At 37.3% G+C, this 24,174-nt stretch overlaps 1 protein-coding gene across 6 annotated transcripts in view; it reads right to left on the bottom strand.

Annotated features, from left to right (window-relative positions):
- The window catches only part of LOC106867186 (E3 ubiquitin-protein ligase UBR5), an 80,339-nt gene that overhangs the window by 1,844 nt on the left and 54,321 nt on the right, over positions 1–24,174 (bottom strand). For 4 of the 6 annotated variants that reach the window (XM_014911985.2, XM_052966669.1, XM_052966670.1 and 1 more), the window contains 18 exons: positions 23,582–23,724; positions 22,054–22,255; positions 20,369–20,606; positions 19,427–19,518; positions 17,347–17,493; positions 17,055–17,176; positions 16,813–16,942; positions 15,186–15,291; positions 13,314–13,480; positions 11,766–11,946; positions 10,836–11,009; positions 9,904–10,024; positions 8,973–9,107; positions 7,838–8,104; positions 6,145–6,410; positions 5,432–5,666; positions 2,448–3,915; positions 749–877 (listed from right to left, as the gene is read on the bottom strand). In XM_014911985.2, coding sequence (XP_014767471.2) covers positions 749–877; positions 2,448–3,915; positions 5,432–5,666; positions 6,145–6,410; positions 7,838–8,104; positions 8,973–9,107; positions 9,904–10,024; positions 10,836–11,009; positions 11,766–11,946; positions 13,314–13,480; positions 15,186–15,291; positions 16,813–16,942; positions 17,055–17,176; positions 17,347–17,493; positions 19,427–19,518; positions 20,369–20,606; positions 22,054–22,255; positions 23,582–23,724 — 4,323 coding nt within the window. The remainder of the gene's footprint in view (positions 1–748; positions 878–2,447; positions 3,916–5,431; positions 5,667–6,144; positions 6,411–7,837; positions 8,105–8,972; positions 9,108–9,903; positions 10,025–10,835; positions 11,010–11,765; positions 11,947–13,313; positions 13,481–15,185; positions 15,292–16,812; positions 16,943–17,054; positions 17,177–17,346; positions 17,494–19,426; positions 19,519–20,368; positions 20,607–22,053; positions 22,256–23,581; positions 23,725–24,174) is intronic. The other 2 variants (XM_052966668.1, XM_052966671.1) reach the window with 1 other exon arrangement.

Here is a 24,174-nt window from a genome sequence, read left to right as displayed (position 1 = left end):
GTGCACGCACGTGTTTGTACACATGTATATATGCGCACGCACACACATATGCAAACCTTCACTAGACTACGATGTTTCATTCACTTTCAATTTTATTCACCTTTTCGCTACATATAAATATGTCATTAGGTTCCCTCATATGATGTACTACCTTAGTTCCCTCCCTTCCTCCCCCTTTTCTGACTCAGCAATTAGCTCTCTCTAATTTAACAGAACCACAACATATTTATCTCCCCATATTTAAATAACTCTCTGAGTTTAACCTTTAGCATCACGTCAAAAACACCCTCCCTTTATATCTCTATGTAAACTAGCGTTCTTACTCCTAAAACCCATGGAATAATATCGTTGACCCCTTTATATCTCCATGTAAACAAACCTTCTAATGGTCACTGACCATGTAACATCTCTGCTCGTAAGTTACCCCATCATTCCGTTTTTGTCTTGCTATTACATGTTTTATTATGAACTCCCTGAAGAGAAATAAATGAGGAACCCCAACAGCTCTTTCTTCTTTGTGAAAGAACTCATTTATTTCGAAACGTGTAGGAATTAAAGGAACTTTTATTGACATGCGTTTTGCTCCATTTATTATTATCCATATACACACACATATATATAATGTCAGATTAGTAGACTGAGAGTGTGGTTGAGCTAGAAAACAATTAGAAAGGAGAATATTGATTGAATTAAAGTGCTTAAGTTGAGTGTTAATTAAACAACAATGATAATTTGAAGATCTACTTACCTACATACTCCTCCGCCAGCTGATGGGGCTTGGGAAGTTTCAATTACTACAGTATTTGACACGTTTTCATTGGCACCAACTAAATCTACTTGGGCATCAGATGTTCCTGGTACAATTTCTAGCATATTACTGCAGAGAAAAAAACAATTTATATTGATACACACACATTTGTGTTTAAAGAGCCACGCAAGAGTCTAAGCATAAAACACAGAGCATGGATTAGAAATGGATTTGGTGAACAGAAATTTAAAGAAGCCTGTTGCGTGGGTATGTATGTATGTATGTATGTATGTATGTAATTAAGAGTAAATTTTGACCGCTCAACTACTTTGTAGCAAAGAAATAACGGGTATGAAGCTGAAAGTGCATCCTGGATACTAGAGATGCAAACTTTTTATCAATGGTTCATAGATGTCCTCTTTCTCTTGTATTCTTTAGACCACACTGGTGCCCAGAGGGCAGCTGATTTCCACAGCAGAATTATCTTTTCCTAGTGGTCCCACACAACAATATCTGGCCAGTTGTGTTTTAACTTAGTGGCTGTTCTAATTTATAAGTTCCACCAACTTTCTTTTGACCCATAGGTCTCAATATAGACAACTTCATTTGTAGGTGCTTTCAGACCACGCGTGTGTTTGTGTGTTTGTATGTTAGTGTCACTTTGTTTTGACAGCACATAGTTGTTGTAAATAACTATCATTCATTTCTAATATGTGTAAAAAGGTCTAGCCTTACATTGCTTGCAAACGGGTCAGGGTTTGTGACAGGAAAGGTATCCAGCCATAGAAAATCTACCTCGATAAACTCTGCCTGACCCATGCAAGCACGAAAAAGTGGATGTTAAAAGGATGATGATATATATTAGCTACACACCCAGCCATGTATCTCCTCTCAGACAATACACTCATTCCTGTCTCTCTATCACACTTTAGCCCCTCATAAAACCACCTCCCTCTCTATTACAACCTAACTCAATCCAGTTACTTGGTAACCTGACTCATGCTGGTACCACATAAAAAGCACCCAGCATATAATCTGTAAAGTGGTTGATGTTAGGAAGAGCATCTGGCCAGAGAAACCCAAAGGCTGTGGTAGAAGATACTTGCTCAAGGTGCCATGCAAGCAAGCTTCTTGCCACACAACCTGTTCCTGTATATTTTACTATTTAATATCCATTTCGCAATATTTGGATGAAATGGGAAATTGAACATTTGCATATTGTACGAGTAATTATGCCCATTGACAGAAACTACTAAATTGTTTGACCCTATGTCAGCCAGGCAGACGAGGTTAGACAGATTTAAAACCTCTTTCAGATACATAAATGCAATAACTGTAATAAAATGTGAAATCAAGAAAATCAATATATTTCATCACATGACCAACCAGACTATCAGATGTTGTTACACATCGCTCATCACAATGCACTTTGTATTGTTTTAGCTTTCAGATGGAACAATGTGAAATGAAGTGATTTGCTCGAGAACACAACACAACACACATCACAAGGTCTGGGAATTGAACTCATGATCTAGCAATCATGAATGAGACGGCCTAACCCCAAGGCCATGTACCTTCACAATATATTTCATATCAAGTTCACAATTGAATATTTTAATTTGTTTGATTATTTTTACTGAAACGAATCAACAATTTTAAATAAATTTGAAATGAATTGAAGAAAGAAAGGTGTCCTAACCTGTCAGCAATAGCAACTGATGAATCAGAAGGGGTTGTCACAGAAAGCCCTGGTCTCGGTTGTTGGGTGGAAACATCAGAAACTGGAGCTAGGGCATTAACGGCCGAAGAAGTAGGATTATTTTGGTTGACAGGAGTCGATGTAGAAACAGCCAAAGGAGAGGTACTTCCAGGTTGAAGAGTTGTGGTTTGTGGTGCTGCAGCTAGGGCAGTTACCATTTCATTAGAATTAGAGTCTGACGGCATCACCACTATAGCACGGTTGTTGTTACTGCTATTGTTATTAGCAACACTGCTACTGACGGCAAAGACGGGTCCTGTCGACATAACAGTGGGGGCGTTGCAGCTGCTCTGGGCAGAGCTGGCATGTACTATCACGCTGGCTTGTTGTGTAGATAGAGAAACAGAGCTGGGAGGCTGCTGCTGCTGAGGAGGTGGCGGCGGCGGGGGCGGGGGTGGCAGTTGCACAGCAGCCTGAGATGAAGACACACATAACGAAGTGGCACTGTTAGCCAGAGACTGGAGCAGAGTGTGTTGAGAATGAGAATCTATTTCTGATGTCTCCATAGCTGTAGGTCCAGGAGCAGTCATCAATGTGGCAGCAGCTCTAGTGCTAGAAACAACAGTCGTTTCTAGCCCAGAAGATGGTGTTGAAGTACTTAAAGTGGATGATATTGTAGAGAAAGTAGCAGTTGTGACAGGTGGATTTGATGTGGCCCCTGTTTGAGCTGTTGGTTTTACAATGACGCTGGTACTTACTATTTCCTGCCTATCAGATGTCGATGTTGAAGCTTCCACAGTAGATGAAGCTGTGTTCTGTGTATCTTGTAAACGTAGGGACAATGACAGGTGAACAGGCATTTTTTTTTCAAAAGAATTGGTCGATATACTCCCTGAGACGTTGGCACTGTAACTAGCAGGCGTTCCACCACTGACATCTGCACTCGACTCACTCGCGTCTGTTGGGTGGATGGCTTGGCGGGCAATTCCAAATAAATCTTCTCGTCGTGAATTGGGTTGAAGCAAATGTGGAAGATCAGCAAGTGGGAGAGCTTCAATGAGAGGAATACTAAACGGATCGGGTGGTGGACATCCGAGGAAAATGGTGGAATCGGAACGTTGAAAGAATGGATGTTTTCGTCCCGTACGTCCACCAGCATCACTGTCACCATCAACACTTTCAGCATCTAAGGCCACACTACTCATCGGATCATCGTCATGTTCCTCGTTGTCGTTTAGGTCATGGTCTTGCCAAGAATGAACGGAGATTCCATCTCTCAGCACTTCAGTATCGGTATCCGTCCCACTTCGGAGGAAGTAAATCAAAGCATCAAAGACATAAGCTACGTGTCTCAGGGCAGAAATATCAATAATTGGTAGGCTGTCCGAATGTTCATCATTGTGAGCCCTCATTAGAGATAATGCATAGTTGAGAAAATCCCGGCGTGCGGAATTACCATCAGATGCAGCTGAAAAATTCATTGAAAAAAATGTAAATTTATAAATTGTGAAATTTTATAATGGACTCATTTCAAAAGAAAGAACGGAAAAGTATCAACCCTTTGCCTTTTTAGTGTATTACAGGTGATGCACTGGACATTTTTCTGGTGTCCATGCATGAGACATATTTTAATGACCAGAGTAACTTGGGAATAAAAGCACTACAGAACATATGAAACAAAGGCTAACTGGGAGTCTGAAAACCATCATGGACATTTAGGACACATTTCTGAAAACGCTTTGGACAAGCAAAGGTTTCTTTGTTTTTGGTTTTTTTTAAGTAAAATATATTTTTGCATCAATACATTTAAATCAAAAGTGGGTTCATTTCCTTCCCGTTATGTTAAATAAACCATTTTTATGATGCTGGTGCAAACAATTGATTTAGGAAAAATGACACATGAAATGAAATATTTCTAATTTAAACCTTGTCAAAGATGTGGGAGCACATAGATGTACCATAGTGATACAAATAAATATACAAACTTATACTAAACAGGTGATTGGTCAATCATCTCTATGGTAAGCAAGAGAACCATCTTACCAGGAAACCATATCTTTTTTTTTTTTTTTTTCCATCAGTGAAATGAAAGAAGTGTATGATTTTTATGCATTTATTTGATTACATTTTCTTTCAATCTTTCTTTTGATCATAAAGCCCTTAACATTCATATATAGTTGCTATTTCAATATAACTGGGTGTTATCGGTACAATATGATCAGGAATCTAGGCTATGTTAAACGTTGCATTACATTAAATGAAAATATCAACTTTACTGAAGGAGGAGGGACAGGGAGGACTTTCCTAAGAAAGCAAAAATGTTAATTATGCTGTCTTATTAAAGAGAAGCAAACTACAACAGTTTATATTTTTTTTCACTGATAAATTTATCGAAATAGTGATGTCCTACACACTTTATAAGCTAAAGACTTTGTATTTTCCCAACAATTAACAATTTTTTTCCATATGACTATTTGCTGAAAATACAGAGAGATGGCAATTTTGAGAAGGACTGAAAGAGCAAGGGTGAGAGAAATGTGTGGGATGAAGCTGTTTGATGAGAGGACTGTTGACTTGATGAGGATGCTGGGGTTGGAGGAATCGGTGGAATGGTTGGCAAGGGCGAATGGAATGTGGTAGTATGGGCATGTGTTGAGGAGGGATGAGGAGCTTGTTCTGAGGAGGGTGCTTGAGTTGGAGGCAAATGAACCGAGAAAGCGAGGTAGACTGAGGAAAACGTGAAGGAGACAGGTGGAGGAGGAAATTGAGAGGGTTGGCTTGAGGAGGGAGGACGCCCAAAACAGGGAGAGATGGTGTGAGGGCAATTGCTATGGCATTGAGGTAGATCTGGTCACCCAGGTTAATGGGGACACAACCCAGATTTAAAACACTGCCGGACCAATTGACCGACAGTGGATATGAAATTTCGAGACAGTTATTTTACCAACTTTACAGGAATTGGATCAATAAACAGAATGCTATACCTAATGTTCCAAAACGTGTTCTTCGTCGGTTATCCAAAACTTGGGAAACTCTCTGCTCTTCTCGATTAGATCTCTCGCGCAAGTTTCGGACATAATTTGAATGTAGTGGGTGACTTGGACTAGCAGGGTCTGTACTGTTGCTAAGAGCAGAACCAAACCGAAGCTGGGCTTCTGTAGAATCCATAACTGTAATCAGCCAATCCCATGTTGGTTTCAGATGACGATTTAAATAATTCTAACAAAAATATAAAACAATTATTCACATTTACTAAATGAAAGTAATTCTGTAAAGACATTAGAACAGTGAAAATTAGTTTTGATATTTCAAATTGATGAAATTAAGAAACTGCTATAAAATAGAACTGGAAAGGAATAAACTAAAAAAATATTTTTAAAACTCAAATTGAAATTCAATCTTCAATCAAAATTAAAACTAAAATATCTTTTAAAATTTAATTTTCAAATCTTCCCAAATAACTTCAAACTCTGTTTGTTCAGACATGTTTGCCGCATCAGCTTAATGAAGTTAATTAGTTTGCTAAATCAATTCCAATTCTTGATTAATCTCATTAGAATAGAAGTATTATTAGAAAAGACATCAAACTTATAAAATCACTCTGAAATCTTTTGTTATGATGGAAACGAAAAAGTTGATTAAAAGCTGGCAAATGCTAAGCGAAAAATGTTGAAAGAAAGAAATGAAGGTTAACTACCTGTTGTTCAAGAGCATCTTGCTCAGTGATTTCCAATATTCTTCGGAGATTCGGAGCCAAAGTGTGGTAGTCTTGCAACATAGCCATCAAATCAGCAATCTGACGTACTACAATGCCAAATGCTCGTGCCAGCTGACTTGCTGTTGTAGCCATGGTAACAACACTTTCTTGACTGGCACTGGTGCTTGTCGTAACAGTGGAAGTACGGCGGAATGTAGATGGGTCGATGTATATCAACCCACTACCACCTGCATTAAGTAAAGTTCCTAAGAAACATCAAGATCAGAGAAACAGGACAATTAAATTGCTTTTTAGACATCTCTGTGCCACAACGTGATTCCCTCACAAGTGTAAACTTGCTTATAAAACTGTCATGAATTCCCATTTCCAAAAAATGGCCAACATTTTCACACAACTAATGTGCTAACGTTTCTAAGATATATATACATATATACATATATATATATATATGTATATATATGGCCTCCTTTGGTCAAAACCATGGAGTTACACCTAGAAAGTTCCCCTCCAAGGCACAAGTCCAGGAAAGGTTGTTTGTGGGAGACCAACTGTCACCTATGCATACCAGCCTTCCCACCATTCCACACAACCAATGTTGTCCAAGGGAAAAGCAAAGGTTGATACAGCTTGGCACCAGTGACATCGTAACTCCTTGCTACAACTGACTAAGCTGTAGTAATGTGAAATAAAGTGTCTTGCTCAAGAAAACAACATACAGCCCGGGTCGGGAATCAAACTCACAACCTCATGATTAAAAGCCCAACACTAACCACTAAACTATGCACCTTTTGAAACACACACACACACACACATATATATATATATTACATACACACATACATATACACGGTGTCCCAAAAGTCCCTGATGGGTTTCAATTTCTAATAACTTCCTTAACTCGACAGATAAATGCATGAAACTTTGATACAATACAAAGGAGTTAATAGAAATCAATGTGCACAAGTCAAAATTTTGCAATGCCACTACATCACATGTGAAAAATGACATCGCTTAAATGGCAGCCATTTGACGTAACCCCTCTCTTTCAGGTATCCCCACAAGAAAAAATCTGCGCTAGTCAAGTCCGAGGAAAGTGAAAGCCAGTTGACACTGCCGTAGCGGGAGATGATTCTCTAACATATAATTTAAGTTTTAATGAAGAAATCATATTGCTAAAATATTAGTCTATTTTATTTATCTCACTGCAAAAGTATCCACTCATATTGTAGACAGCACACTATGTCTTGAATAAAGATTTTTGATAAAAGCCAAACTCCACAAGTTGGAGCTTATAATGGTCACTTTACCTCAATATCATTTTGTATGTATAATTACCATTTTTAGTCAAGATTAGAAACATTTCTAGTCATCTGCATTGTTTTATATAATGTCAACATTTTTATTGTAGAGATGAAAAGATAACAGGAAAATTATTATTATGTTGGCTTATTAAAACATATCTCGTTAATCACTTCATGCCTAGAGTCAGTATTTTGTGCTGACGTACAAGGTAACACAGCTATACATTGTAATGGAAGACACTGACCCCCTGTGGCTACGGCAACATATTAAAGGATTAAAACAGTGAAATCCAACAGTTTTTACAGTGACTCAAGAAAATATTGTGGAGAAGTTTAATAAAATGAAAATTAAGTTAGCTTTCACTCTATACCTGTTGTGGATGTATTGCCAGTACTTGTTTGAGTTCGGTTAGCTGGAGGTTCTCGTTGACGAATGGCCCATTGCATGGTTTGAGGGGCTTGTAAAGTCCTTTGCCCATGGGAACCAGCATTGCTACGACGTTCTAATTGTTCATCAGGATAAGGTAACTCATCAGCATCTGGCTCTTCACTTTCAGCAGCTTCACTTTCATCATCATCATCATCTTGGGTAGATGATTCACCTGAATCCTCAGAAAAATAAGCCAAACTTCCAAGACCTGAAACACAAATAAAAAAAAGCACATTACTAATTGATTGACGATTTTTGTATTTTCATTTAATCAACCACTTACATTATTGGGCATTTCAAAAAAAAAAAAAAAAAAAAAAAGGAGAGGGGAGGAGTTTATAACCTTTAATATGAAGTTTTGTGATGAAAATATAAACCAAGTCCTTTGCATTTAATTGCATTCATAACAAATTAACAGAAAATGTAAGGAAGCAGTAAAGACAGAGCAACAACAGCAGCAGTAATACTGTAATGCAAGAAAGAAATCCTCATTGTTTAACATCTGCTTTCCATGCTGGCATGGGTTGGACTGTTTGACCAGGGCTGGCAAGGAGAGGAGCTGCACCAGGCTCCATTATCTGTTTTGGAATGCTTTCTACAGCTGGATCATCATCATTGTTTAACATCCGTTTTCCATGCTGGCATGAATTGAACAGTTTGACTGAGGACTGGAGGCTGTACCAGGCTCCAATCTGATTTGGCATGGTTTCTACAGTTGGATGCCCTTCCTAATGCCAACCACTCAGAGTGTAGTGGGTGCTTTTATGTGCCACCAGCATCAGCCACGCTAGAATGATGTTTTTTACATGCCAGTCAGGCAGCAGTGGTATTGGCTAATGGTGCTTTCTATGTGTCACCGGTACAAGCGCCAGTCATGTGGCACTGGTTTCAGCCACACTCGTGTGGCAGTGGCATCAACCATGCCCTTCTTAATGCCAACCACTTTTCAAAGTGCAGTGAGTGCTTTTTACATGGCACCAGCACCAGTGCTTTTTGGGTGTTGGGGGATGAAATGTGGATAAAAATTGTCAGGGGATGAGGATGAAATGTGAGAAATATCAGATGAAGAGTCTCACCTGCATCAGATCCAGCAGTGGCTACAGTCACAGCACTACGTTGGATACTTGTGTTGTCTTGATTGCTGTGACTGCTCTCACTATCACTTTCAGATTCAGCCAGAAGGTCTAAATCCATATCACTTTCACCACCAGCTGTCAAAGAAAATAAGAACTTTAATAAGTACAGTGAAGTAAACATTAATTTCAGGTGAGTTTTAGTCTTACATACACAGTTCAATGTTAGTTCTCTAGACATTAATATTTGAAAGTGGTTTTCTTTTTTTATTCTGCAGGTAACAAAAGAACACTGCAAAAGCTGTAAGACATGACAATGGGAACTACAAAGCCATGGCCAACAAGAAGGGACACATCAGTGGTTCAGACTTTGAACAGGGCCTTAGGCTAAATTCAGATGGTTATGTGAAGCTGCTGCAGACTGGCTGGAGAGGGTTGCTGCTGAAAGGCAATATGTGTGGCAGCAGGATCTGGTTCCTTGCCATTCTTCTGGAAAGAGTCAGAAGTGGTTGTCGGAAAATTTCTATGACTTTACCTGCCCCAATTTCTGGCCCCTTAATCCTATCGATTGTAATCCCATGGATTAATATATGTAGGGCGTGGTTGAGTGGCCAAGATCAAGGGGGAAGTCAAAGATGTTCCCAGAAACACGAGGAATACATTCACTGGGTTTTGGAACTATTTTGAGAAGCTAAGGGTGGCTCTTTTGAGTAAACCATCTCCCAGCCATAATTTAGTTGATATTTCTTGATTTTTCTTTAAAAATTTTTCTTTTTGGAGAGGATATCCTGCTTTCTTTTCATTTTATGTAAATTGTCAAATTTAATCCAAACACCCAGTATATTACATAGAGAGAGAGAGAGAGAGAGAGAGAAAGAGAGAGAGAAAGAGAGAGAGAAAGAGAGAGGAAGTATGAAGAGGAAATAATCCGTACCTTCATCTGGTTCCTGCTGTGGTTGTTCTTGGTCCGAGTGATCAGATTGGTGCTCCTCTTCTCGCTCAGAATGTCGATCCGACTGATCTTCATCACCTACTAAGCCTTCAACTACTTCAACCTGCAATGAAGAAACATTTTAAACAAACTTCAATTCTGTGTGTGCGAGAGAGACTAAAAGGTAATTAATAAATAAATAATTATGTATGTTTATGAAGATTTCTTTTCTGTCATTTGGAAAAAATAGATATTTAGAATCGTAAACCTGAAGAAGTTGGATGAATTAATTCATTTTGTTCATTTGAGCAAATAGCATGTTTTAATGTAATAAATAAAAAAAAACTATTTATTTGACATAAATATCTGGTAAATTAGCTGAGTAGCATGGATGAAAACAATGTTATGTCCATTTGGTAAGGGCTACCTCATGTTATTTAATCTGGTTTTAAAAACTGGTTCCCTTTCACTAATTACTTGACCTGGAGCATGTTCACACATCAGGAATATTGCAGAGAAAAGTAGATTTAAACAATTCTCTCCGTCAGGAAACTTCCATAGTCTATACCCCAGTTATCTCAGGGTCAGTGCACAAAACATTTTAATTGGTTTAAGAAATTAGGACATAATTCAGATCCTTCGACCAGAGCCTTACTCTTCTTCAACGCAGCAGCTGCAGGATAGAAGTGGCCCCATGGTAGGCTACCTTCACCAGAGGCTTGACATCACATTGGCAGATGCAGAAGGGCTAGCACACAGGACTGCCAGTGATTGGAGACACTAGTGGTCCTGGTTAGCTCTAAGTACGATGGCACCCGTGTATCTGCTAACATGGGATGACCTCAGCCCCATCGAGCAAGAAACATAATTCAGGCTTAAGGTCTTAAAAATAAGGAGGGAAAATGCATTTTGAAAAATAAGGGTCGTGTCTTTACCTCTTCTACATCTCCTGATATCATTTCATCCTCATCTCGTTCTCTAGCTCTTTCTCCTTGTTCCATAGGCTGCGGGGAACCACTACGAGGGATGTATGCCATAGGTTGAGAGTCATGATCAGCAGATGAAGGCCTTGGTGGTAATGGGTCCACACTGAAGATTTCCTCACTTCCCTACAAAAGAAACATGGAATAGAGAGGGTGAAGAGTCAAAGATATATAAAATCAAATGTCTTGAAAAACTATACATTGCTCCTTCTACAAATTCCCATCTAATTAACAACTGATTTTAATCAGAGCTTTTTCCTTGATGAATAAACTCACCAACCTTACTTCTGTATTTTACACTTGGTTTCCATTGGCTCAACTTCCAATTATTTTTAGGTGTTGTTTCAGAGATTTCATTGAACAAGGTGTGATGATAAATACAAACCAAATTCTAAAGCATTGTAATGCCTCAACTGATTTGCCTATTATTAACATGGTGAGCTTATAAGGACATGAAGAGTGTTGAGAATAATTAAATTGATATTTCATCATTTAACGTCCATTTTCCATGCTGGCATGGGTTGGATGGTTTGACAGGAGCTGACAAGGCCGGAGGGCTGCACCAGGCTTCAGCGGGTTCCAGTCATTTGTTTTGGTATGGTTTCTATAGTTGATACCCTCCCTACACTTTATAGAGTGTGCTGGGTGCTTTACAAATAAAATTTTTATATATATATATATATATATATATATAAACTGTATTTACCCTCCATATTAGAAAAAAATACAGCAAATATTGTTTGTTATATTAGAACACTAATAGGTTGAATGTACCCTTGTTTAAACACTGATTTAATAATAAAAAAAAAGTGATAGAAATTGAATTATAAAGTGTGAGTGAATGACAGAGGAAATAGAAATATTATGAAAACAAATACACACCTGTATTGCTTCAATGCTAGCACTTAGCTGATTAAAGGGAGCTGTTGGGCGAGCCACACCCATACGGACAGGTGCAATCAATGAGTTAGCTATCTCACATAGTTCTTCAATGGCAATTGTAATAAGAGCTTGAAATGCACGTTTACATTTGTAAATTGCTTGACAAGGGATGGTACCAGTGCTATAGCAACAGAAAATACAAACAATAGCATTAAACATTATTTACATTTGACGGATATTTGTCCCCATCTTGTTTGTTGTTAACAACGTTTCGGCTGATATACCCTCCTGCCTTCATCAGGTGTCTTGGGGAAATTTCGAACCTGGGTTCTCATTCCTATGCCTACGGGCTACTAACCCCAAGATTTTGAGTTCGATTCCAGGCAGTGACCTGAATAATAATAATAATAACATTGAAAAATACCTTAGGTATGAAAACCCAGGTTCGAAATTTCCCCAAGACACCTGATGAAGGCTGGAGAGTATATCAGTCGAAACATGTTAACAACAAACAAGATAAGGGCAAATATCTGTCAAATGTAAATAATGTACATAATTCCTCGTCTCTTAAATATAAAACTGTAATAACATTAAAATACAAATAACATTAAAATCAAACAATGTACAACAGACATTTCTTGTAAATGAAGGCACACAGCGAAGAAAGGAAGTCCTACCCCAACACGATTTTATTAACAAAATTTTTATAAAGGAACAAAAGAACCTATCAAGTTAATTCACTGAGTTTATATCCATTTTTCCATGCTAGTATGGGTTAGATGAATATATTATTGAGGCACAGATTTACATCCAGATGCCTTTCCTGTCACTAACCCTTATCTGTTTTTTACATAAGGGATATCTTATTCCACACGTCTTTGAAGGCCCCAAGTCAATGGATTTCTTGACGAAGGAAATGGCTACAACATCACTGTGTGGAGCCCAATGATTTTCAGAGAAATGTAAAGCACAAATGTAAAAAAAATATATATATATACACAGGATAGGCTTCCACACAGTTTCCAACAACTAAATCTACTAATAAGGCTCTTTGGCCAGCCAAAAATAAAGTTAAAGATAATTGCCCCGAGGTGTTACACAGTGGGACTGAAGTTAAGGTTGTGAACTACTAACCACATGATTGAGAGTTCAAACTTTACTAACCAATGTGTTGGCCTCCTGAAGCAATCAGAATTATGTACATTGTGCCAACATCCTTTCTTTCTCAAACACAAATATATCATCATCATTTAACATCCGTCTTCCATGCTGGCATGGGTTGGACGGTTTGACTGGGGTCTGGGAAGCCAGGAGGCTGCACCAGGCTCCAATCTGGTCTGGCAATGTTTCTACAGCTGGATGCCCTTCCTAACGCCAACCACTCTGAGAGTGTAGTGGGTGCTTTTTTACATGCCACTGGCATAGGGGCTAGAGGGGGCTGACATCAACCACGATCAGATGGTGCTTTTTACTTGCCACCGGCATGGAAGCCAGCCAGTCAATGACATATAAATTCAAAAACATATATAAAAAAAAAAACCATGTTACCTTCTTCTTTTCCCAGATAATGGCACCATTTCAACATTCAAAACTACAAAGATGCGAGCCACTGATCGCAGAAATCGTCTTGCAACAAGTTTAGCCTCAGTTTTTCTACCTTCAACATTATTGTTCTGAATTTCTCGGATCAATGTTGTCAATAACGTGTCCAGCATCTGTACAAGAGAAGATTATCTTAATCTAGGTCTTTTTTAAGGAAACAATCATCAATATTGGCTACACATTTTGGCACAAGGCCAGCAATTTGGAGTGAGGGGGAAAGTTAACTACATCAGCCCCAGTGCTCAATTGGGATTTATTTTATTGGCCCTCGAATGTATGAAAGGCAAAGTTAACCTTGGTAACATTTGATCTCAGAATGTAATGAGCTGGACAAAATGCCAGTAAGCATTTTACCCAGCATATTACTGATTGTACCAGTTCACCGCCTTACGGGCAGAACATATCAAAGTTTGAAATGATACATTTCTAAATCTCTCAGAGAGACTTAAGCAGTGGTGATGCGATAAAGTAGTTGTATGCTATCAACTTAATGTGACAGCCCCAAGAAGGGAATTATACTACTGCTATTTAGCCCTAGGAAGCAGGACCGCTTCCTGTCGGCCTTGACACATTTCCTGTGTCCTTATGTTTACGAGGGGGAGACAAGCACCCCCACCCAGCCAAGCCTCTCTGAGAGATTTAGAAATGTATCATTTCTAATTTTTGTAATCAGTGAATGTGTTTCACTAGAATTATTATATGTTTACAAGAGCTTGACAGGCATCTTCTGCCACCAAGTCAGGCTGATGATGAGCAAAAACTCAAACATGTCCCTGGATGCAGGCTTGGCTGGGTGGGGGTACTTGTCTCCCCGTCGTAAACATAAGGACACAGGAAATGTGTCATGGCCGACAGGAAGCGGTGCAGCTTCCTAGGGCTAAATAGCAGTAATACTAAAGTTTGTTAAAGTATTAATTAAACATCATTATCATAGCAGAATAATAATATTTATGAAAGAAACATTAATCAGTAATATTGAAATATGAATACAACAGTAAAACTTAATCCTATCTTAGACTAGTCGGGTGTTCAGGTAACCCAACCCTTTTTTTTCTTTTTTAATTTCAGTACAGGAATTTCAAGATTACTGTCAGGAGTTGTTGAGTTTTCAACACTCTTCTAGTCACACTGCTGGCTTTTCACCATTCTCCTGGCCAGTCAGTGCAATATTTCTGGCAGAAACATTAGCACGCTAGGCAAAATGCTTAGCGATATTTCATTTGTCTTTACGTTCTGGGGTTCAAATCCAACCGAAGTTGACTTTGCCTTACAGGGTCGATAAATTAAGTACCAGCTGCATACTGGCATCGATCTAATCAACTGGCCCCATCCTGCAAAAAATTTCGGGCCTTGTGCCAAGAGTAGAAAAGAATATTTCCTTTATGTAACCCTTTAGCATTTAAACTGGCCATATCCAACTGAAATATTCTGTTTTATGTTTAAACCAGCCAGATCTGACCTCTTACACCTACCCTACAATGTCATTGTAAAAGTAAACAATCACATCATAGAAATCTCAAAGCTACAACATAATTCGTGATTAGCTCAAAATAATGTGAATAAATAAGCATTACATTTGACAGAATAATTTGAATGCTAAAGGATTAAAACTGTGATATTGATTGTTCTTTTTTTTGGGGGGGGGGGTCAAGATGAGGGGCAGAGGAAACGAAAACAACAACCTGGAAAATCTTGACAGGTAAAAATAGAAATTTAAATATTGGTTTAATTAAATTTTCATTATTATCCTTTTTTTTTTCTTTTTTTAACTGGGGTTTGCTTTGTGAGCTGCTCTACAAAAAGAAAATGTTTACTTACATCAACACCTGTGCATTTGAGTAATAAACAGTGTGTGAATTTATCAAGTCTAGCAGTTCCTCCTTGACTCTCTAAATACACCTGTTCTTCATACAGGATATCGGGGCTGCAAAGAATACACGTGACATTGAAGTGAAAAACGAAATTGTTAAGACAAACAATATTTGTATGATTCCCTATTAATATTTTATATTTTCTAAAAACAATGCAGACACAGAAACATAGAATAATTTAACAGTATTCGTTGTGTCATTTACACATTCTAAGGACAATTCCGCCTTTTGTTTACCTCAAAACTTATACTACAATTGATTCAGTTGGCTGCATTTCATGTCTACAAATTTGTGACCAGTGCCAATGTGAAAAGAAAAAAACCTATGTCAGAAAACAATGTTAAAAGTTGCTCTATAGAGCAGTTTTAAGATAAATATAAATTCTTAAGTCGCAATGTGTGTGTGTGTGTGTGACAATATAATCCTCAATTTTGTTTTTCTCATTTAGCTTAACTCTTTTGTTACTAACCCACCTAAAACTGCCCCTGGATACAAACTTCCTAAATTGATCTAAATTAGAACCTACCATCAAAATTTCATGCTTTTTATTTTTTATTTTGTTTTAGATACTAGTTTAATAACGAAAAGGTTATTTTACTAAATTCTTCATTATTTTCAAAATTAACTGATCAAAGATGGCACATTTCAACAGAATTATGGTAACAAAATGGTTAAACAAACACAAATTCCACTTTCTATAGAGAAGATAATAAAGAGGAATTATTTGAATTTAGAAATCTTTTACATTTTTTTGATGATTGTTTTGACAAATCCAAATAGTTCTAACGAACAGAAAATATAGGTTCATAGTTTTAAGGGTTACGGACGAGCAAGATGAGATGGTGTCAACTTACTGGATGCAGGACACAAGTGTATTTATTACAAGAAATTTATTACTTGGCTGCAGCAGTGACAAACATTTCATTAATCTGGAGTACAGAGTTCAAATCTCTGAGATGGTTTCTAGCAGACCTTAGATATATTACAAGAATAACAAGACATTATTTGGTGCTTCTTTGACCCCGCAAGCATTTGGATGAGACCATTCTGCTTTAGGCTTTCTGATGTCAGTTGATGAAGGAATAAATAAAAATCAGAGAATCAAAAGCCTTACTTTTCACAGCAGACATCATTTGTATCTTAAAACTAATCTACTTCCAAAATAATTGATAGTGACTGAAGCAGTGTTAATATGAAAAGGTAATCTTAATCTCCAACTTTATGTGGTGGCTGGATTAGAACACAGATTACTGCATTATTTACCATGTTAGAATCTCTCATAAGGACTCATGGGGTATAAAAGCACTCAAAATTATATCATTAACAGACAAGAGAATCATCAGCTACAATTGCTGAAACAGCCAGAGCACATGATTTCACCCTGCTATGGGTTCATCAGTAACAGACATCCAGCAGTGTGAATACAGCCGAATCTCTTTTCAACGATGTACAGAATCTCGGAATCTATTCAGGTACTGGGGTCGCAAGTAGCCAAAATCTACTTCCAGTTATTATAGTAAAATAAAATATAAAAAACAAAAAAAGAGATAGGGATATAGGTGATAACTAATTACCTGGATAAGTGTTCCTTTCTACCACAGAGCAGCATGGCTTTTACAGCAGTCCAATTTTCAAGAATTTTTTCCAAAGCTTGTCTACTGAAGCGTGGTGGCTCTAAATCATGTTCTGGCATTTCAATATCAGCTACATCATTCACATTATTGAAAGAAAAATACAAATAAGTTCAAATAACGACAACAAGAAAGAAGCCAAAAAAAAAAAATCCAGACAATGCAAAGTCAGAAAAGATACTAACCAATCTCAGAAACGGGGTTTTTTCTAGGACCTCCCATTCTAGCTCTTGGGGGTCGGCAAGATCGCTGTTCAATCAGTTGGCGTCCAACTGTTTGGACAAGAAACAACAGAATGTTCTCTCCTCTACAAATAAAGAGTTACATTAACTTAAAGTCCAGCAGCACAACTCCAAAAATAAAGAATTTAACAAGAATAAAGAAATATTCTATAAGTTAAATACTTGCTCAAAATCAAAATTATGTAACATAATTATTGAAAATTTAATAAAATTCAAGAAACTGAAGTGTATTTACCTGCTGTTTGGTAGAGTTACTAATTCAGTTTCTGATAGAAGTCGATTTAACAATTCAAGCCGTGCAGTTGGGTTGCCAGCAATCAAAGCTTTACATTTACATTTTTCCCAACAATCACAGTATGCAGTTGGCGAAGTTCGCTTCAGTCTTAAATATAAAAATCATGGCAGTGCTTAAAGATCAAAATTATAATAGAAAAAGGTGGAAAAAAATTATTGATTATACAATCTACACAAGGTTATTCTGGCATAAGCAAATCTGATAATCAAAGCTAAATTCTTTAATTAAAAGATCAGATTTCACAACTTAAATTAAGAGCAGAGTCTGTCAGCCTCTCACAAAACAAACTGAAGATGCTTGATGACCGAGCCACATTAGATGATGCACTAGAAATGTATCCGTAGAAAACTCATTATTATTTATTGAAGTGATTCAAGTTATTTTTTGTGCTGATCTCAGAGCTTAAGTTAATTTTTATCTTATGTATGAACAATAACAGTATATCCAGGGTGTCCACAAAGTCTGGGTACACGGGGATTAACACATACTTTAAGAAATTATTATTTCTTATATTTAATTGTTTATGTTACGATTTTATTTACTCCGTGTACCCAGACTTTGTGGACACCCTGTATGTTAGAGGTTGAGAAAACCTAAGAATGATTTTTTTCAGTGAAGTAAATTGAAGAAATATTTCTTTGTTTTGTTATTTTATATATATAATGTTGATATTTATAAGATCTGTAAATTTCATTTATTATAAACAATAAATTTAGCATTAGGGTCTGTGGGTGTTGTAATTTGAACTAGATGTATGTTTGGCTATTCAGAATAAATAACTTTCTATTGGTGTGTCTTACTATCTTTTATCCTGTTGCAGTCATTAGACTACGGCCACGCTTGGGCACCACCTTGAAGAATCTTTTAGTCAAATGAATCGATTCCAGTACTTATTTTTTAAGCCTGTTACTTATTCTATCAGTCACTTTTGTCAAACTGCTAAGTTATAGTGACATGAACACAACAACACTGGTTGTCAAGCAGGGGTAGGGGACAAAGACACAAAAACACACAAAGGCTTCTTTCACCTTCACCTACCAAATCCATTCAGAAGGATTTGGTCGACCAAAATCTATAGAAGACTATCAAAGAAAAAATTTGATCTTAATTGGTATATACAGGATGGCCCAAAAGTAGGTTTACAGTTATTCAACTATCTCTTTTGCATTCATATATTAACAGCTTAGATCTTAATTACAAAAATATATGAAACCATTACACTATGCTAATTTAGTTAATTGTAAGATAGAAATTTTAATGTAATGGAATGCTTTAAAAGAAATTTAAAGTGCCTACGTGATAACTGTAAAACTACTTTTGGGCCACCCTGTACTGTTATTTTGACTATATAGACAAGTATTTAATAATATAGGGTATTAATTATAATAGGTGGCTGGAGGTGTAAGAGAGGAGGGTAGTAAGAACTAAGGGAGAATACTAAAGTCCAATTCTTTTGTTCAGGTTTTACAGAAGAAGGAACAGGAAACTTTTCTGTTTTGCATTTTTGCCATCAACATCATCATTGTCATTTAATGTCCGCTTTTTATGCTGGCATGGGTTGGACAGTTTGACTGAGAGCTGGTGAACCAGATGGATACACGAGGCTCCAATCTGATCTGGCAAAATTTCTACAGCTGGATGCTGTTCCTAATGCCAACCACTCCAAGAGTGTTGTGGGTGCTTTTTTATGTGCCACCGGCACGAGGGGCAGTCAGGCGGTACTGGCATTGACCAAGCTTGAATGGTGTTTTTTACATGCCACCGGCACAGGAGCCAGTCAGCCAGCACCGACCATGCTTGAATGGTGCTTTTTACATGCCACTAGCATGGGTGTCAATCAGGTGGTACTGTCATTGGCCACATGCAGTTATATAAAAGCCTAAAGGAATCAAATGATCCAAAACTGTAGTCTTTGGTGACATGATAATGCAATTAAAAAAATTAAAAAAAAAAAAAAAAAAAAAGCACAATTTTCAAACAGTATTTCGGCAGAAAATGAATGGTACACCATTTCACTTACTTGCAATCGTGTCCTTTGTGACATACACGAGCACACTCAGTGCAACAACATAGGGAGCCAACGAGACCACAAGTTCGACATTCAAATATATCCTGAAAACATTTGGAAGAGATATTGTAGTCACAACATGATTATTAAGGGTCAAAAGGAAATGGGAGGAAAACAATCTTAGAAACTGTCCAGAATTTTTATCAATAATGAGAATTTGGGGGATTACTGAAGTAAAACTGTAAACACCTAACATCTAGCCCCTTTCACACATTCAGCAAACCCACTTACTGCTTTCACCTTTCTCATCTCCCCCCATCACACAAAATACTTGCCATTGACCATTCCCCCTCCTCCTGTTTGTCATTCATGGCATCACCTACACCCTTACTCCTCTGTTGGTCTCTTCACCCAATCCTCTGTTCCCACCCACCTCGCATTCATCCTCTTGTACATTGAGAGTAAACCCTGAGATGATCTCTTCCCCACCATATTTTCTCCAGCTGGGGTAGCCAGATATCTCTTCAGTGGCTGAAGGGAGTCGATGGTGGAAAAAGTTTGGCAAACTGTGGACTAAAGTATGAATTAAATGCGAGTAGGACAACAAATGGAAGCCACATCAAACTGCACGAAACTGTATGTAAACTTTATTAGTTGGTCAGTTATTCAACATGGATATGAAATGTCTAGTGTCGGATGCTACGCCAATAAATAGTTTTGAAATCCCACCATGACTTTACAGAGATACTGTATTATATAAAAGTGGCAGGAGGGTCGATTACCATGACTACTGAAGCTGGGATCCCATCCAAAAGTAAATTTATGTAAATTTTGTTAAAAAGAAAATATGTAAATTACATTATAAAATATGTAAAGTTATTACATAACCCCTGGCTCAATGAAACAGACCCAGAAATGTTGTAATAGAAATAAAAGAATGATTTAAATAGTTACTTGATTAATATGTTCTGCACCGGTCCATGTGAAACTACATGTGTCATTACAACATAACACATGGAGAGGAGAATTGTCTAGGCTTGATCCAGTAGGATATAACATTGTCATAAGCACATTTTTGTCAACTTCTTTGTCTTTCAAGGCCACTTTTTTAGCGATATCCATAAGTAAAAGAGCAGCAGAATAGGCCCGACCACATACAGCTTGCATAAATGGTGTACAGCCTTCAGCATTTCTAAAAGAGAAGCAAAAATATTGGATATGAAGATTACGTATGTTTAAAACAAAACAAAAAGATTATTTAAATAAGTAAATTTGGAAACAGTTTGTACTGGAAGAAGATCTTATTGAAGGGAAACCCATCAGCAACAAAACCAGCAAAAAAATGCCCTCAGTGATTGTGAGGAAGCCTAGCGAGAGAATGGCAACTATGGAAGGTTGTCAAAGAGAAAGCAGAAGAAAAAAGGATCAATTCAATTAGAACCAAGAGAGAAATCAGTCACTGAGTTTAGCCTCATGCATAATAATAATAATAATAATAATAATAATGTGAATAGAGACAAAGACATTGGAAAATTGCTCAGTTATTAAATATTGGTTGCTGTGGAGGTTTTATTCTTTTATTTGTTTCAGTCATTTGACTGTGGCCATGCTGGAGCACCACCTTTAGTCAAACAAATCGACCCCAGGACTTATTCCTTGTAAGCCTAGTACTTATTCCATCAGTGTCTTTTTTGCTGAACCGCTAAGTTACCGGGACGTAAACACACCAACATCAGCTGTCAAGCTATGGTAGGGTGGGAGACAAACACAGATACACACATACATACGATGGGCTTCTTTCAGTTTCCATTTACCAACTCTATTCACATGGCTTTAGTTGGCCTGAGGCTATAGCAGAAAACACTAGCCCAAGGTGCCACACAGTGGGACTGCACCCGAAACCATGTGGTTGGTATGCAAGCTATTTACCACACAGCCAATATATAAGCTTTTTGTTGAGTTAATGAAGTCAAGAAGGTCCCAACCTTAATGATATAACAGTGGAATTATCAAATATTCATCATCATTTAAAGTCTGTTTTCCATGCTGGTATGGGTTGGACGGCTTGACAGGTGCTGGCAAGACCTTGGGCTGCACCAGGTTCCATTGTTTTGCCATGGTTTCTACAGTTGGAGACCCTTCCTAACTTCAACCACTTTACAGAGTACTGGGGTGCTATTTACATAGCACCAGTGCTTTTTATGCATTAGATGGAATGTGGGTGGAGGGAAAAGGTTGACAGAGCAGAGCCCCTCGTGGGCAAACATTACCAAGTACCACAGCTAGCATAAATATTTCACTATACTAGACCTGCATATCCATTCAATGTTTTAAAAAATCCTTTAGATCTTTATAATTATTATTAGGAATTGTATTTTTAAAAATTGCTAAAATATTTTGTGCATTGTAGAAGTATAAGCTATTTTTTTGCTCACAACCTTTAACAAAATCTTATAGGGACCCACCCCACCCCCATTGAGAATCACTTGAGAACAGTTTATGAAGACAAACTGCAGAGAGATGCCATTTACTACTATTAATTTCCATCTTCTAATGACTGTGTCTGTGTGTATGCACCTACACACACACATTGAATGCTTAATAAGGTGCAGAGCACCAATAGAAAAAGAGAGACTTACTTGGCAGAGAGAAGCTCCAACAGATGAGGTTGTAAAGCAGGGCTTTCGCACAGAAGCTTCAGGATTTGAAGTGCATTATATTTTCTATCTTTTTCTTCTAATTTAACAGGAGGCATTGATATTGTGCTATGTTCTTGAACATTGCCAATAGCAGTAGAAAAGCCACTTGATGATTGTCGAGATAAACTTGAACGTTCATTATCTGCAGAAATATTAACAACAACATTAAATCTTCAAATAAAGCACAACAAATTCAAATTTTTATCTACGACTGTTTTGTTATATTTCTAACTAAAATACACTTCCATGTCTTTCAATTAAATTATTAATTTAATGACAAAACTCCTTTCTACTATAGGCACAAGGACTGAAATTTTGGGGTAAGGGGAATGTGTCGACTACATCGGCTCCAGTGCACAACTGGTACTTATTTCATTGACCCCCAAAAGGATGAAAGGCAAATTAAGACCTCAGTAGAGTTTGAACTCAGAGCGTAAAGAGGGACGAAATGCATCTAAGCATTTTGACCGGCATGCAAACAGTTCTGCCAGCTTGCTGGTCTGTCCTTGTTTGTCCCCTCTATGTTTAGCCCCTTGTGGGCAATAAAAAAAATAAGAAAATCTTTAATTTTCTGTTCCTTGTTTTCTCTTACAGAAAATCATTATAATCAGATGTTGTTCAGATGCTAAAACCCATCCCAAAACATCAAACATAACGTTATGCTTCATCACTTTCCTTTTTATCTGCAGCATTTGAAAATTATTTAAATTCAGACTAACTAAATCTGAAGCTCATATAAGTTTACATTATTTTAAAAAAATAAAAAAATAAAAACCCAGTTAGCCCAAAGCTGTAATGGATATTACTGTTACAAAAACTAAAGAACTTTTAAAATATTGTTGATTAATATATCTACTGTAAAATTTTAAAATGTCGATAATAATAATAGTTTAACTATTAACAAAAAAAAGATACTATACCAGCTACAAGTTCGATCAGATTTAATTTTTCTAAAAGATACAACTAAAAACCCTGATTGTTAACCTTTAAAAACAAAATGTTTGTGAAATTCCATGGAATTTTAGATTGGTAGTTAACTCCAGATTTACAGCATTAAAAGGATGGAGATAACAATGAAACATCTGGAGTAAATTTGAACAGAAAATACACCAGTTGGTGGTATAATACCTTCACCCTCTCAGCCATTTAGCCTCTAATTTAATTGATTTTAATGGATTATTGTTTCCATCAATAGATCTACTGACTATCATATGCTAAGTGAGATAAAGCATCATCATTTAACATCTGCTTTCCATGCTGGTATGGGTTGGATGGGATGACAACAGCTGGAAAGCTAGAGAGTTGCATCAGGCTTCAATTGTGTTTTGACACGGCTTCTACAGCTGGATGCCCTTCCTAATGCCAACCACTTTGCAGAGTGTACAGAGTGCAATTTTTATGAGGAACTAACAGGTGCTTTTTACTGCAAACTGGTCAGAGCCTAGAAAGGATTGTCTTAACATCTTACCTGCTCTGAGAGCATCAAATCCTGGTGGATCTGTCGGCCAGCTTAGTGTAGGAATTGCAATAGAATCCGATTCCCGTACATCAAGACCACTAACAGCACGAGCAGTTGTTGATGCTCTTCTCATCATCTCCCGGAGACTGACACTTTAAAATAGATGAAAAAAATTTTAATTAGACAACTCACCAGAGAATATGTTTTTAAATATTAAAAACTAAAACAACAAATTGTTTAAAGTATTGCCTTCCAATTGATAAACATTGAGAATCCTACTAATTCCAAACTGTACAGAAGAGACCAATCTAAATTTAGTCTAATATCAACACTTTGAAACTGTTTCTGCCAAAATTTCTTTCTTCACTTGTTACTTGTGATGGCGCATAGGAAATCCTGGAACAATCCTAAAATCTAATCAGTTCATGCCAGTCAAGAGGCCAAACATCCCTGAAAGTTTCATCCGAATCCCTCCAGTAGTTCTTGAGATATCTCGTCCACGGACAAACACGATTGAAAACAATACCCTCACCTTCGCTAAGGCGGAGGTAATAATAACAATAATAATAATAATAATGGTTGTAAATTTGGGCAAAAGGCCA

Source organism: Octopus bimaculoides, chromosome 3 (assembly GCF_001194135.2).
Source record: "Octopus bimaculoides isolate UCB-OBI-ISO-001 chromosome 3, ASM119413v2, whole genome shotgun sequence".
Lineage (NCBI taxonomy): Eukaryota > Metazoa > Mollusca > Cephalopoda > Octopoda > Octopodidae > Octopus > Octopus bimaculoides.
The sequence above is the reverse complement of the archived record's forward strand: the minus strand, read 5'-3'. Positions and strand labels throughout refer to the sequence as shown.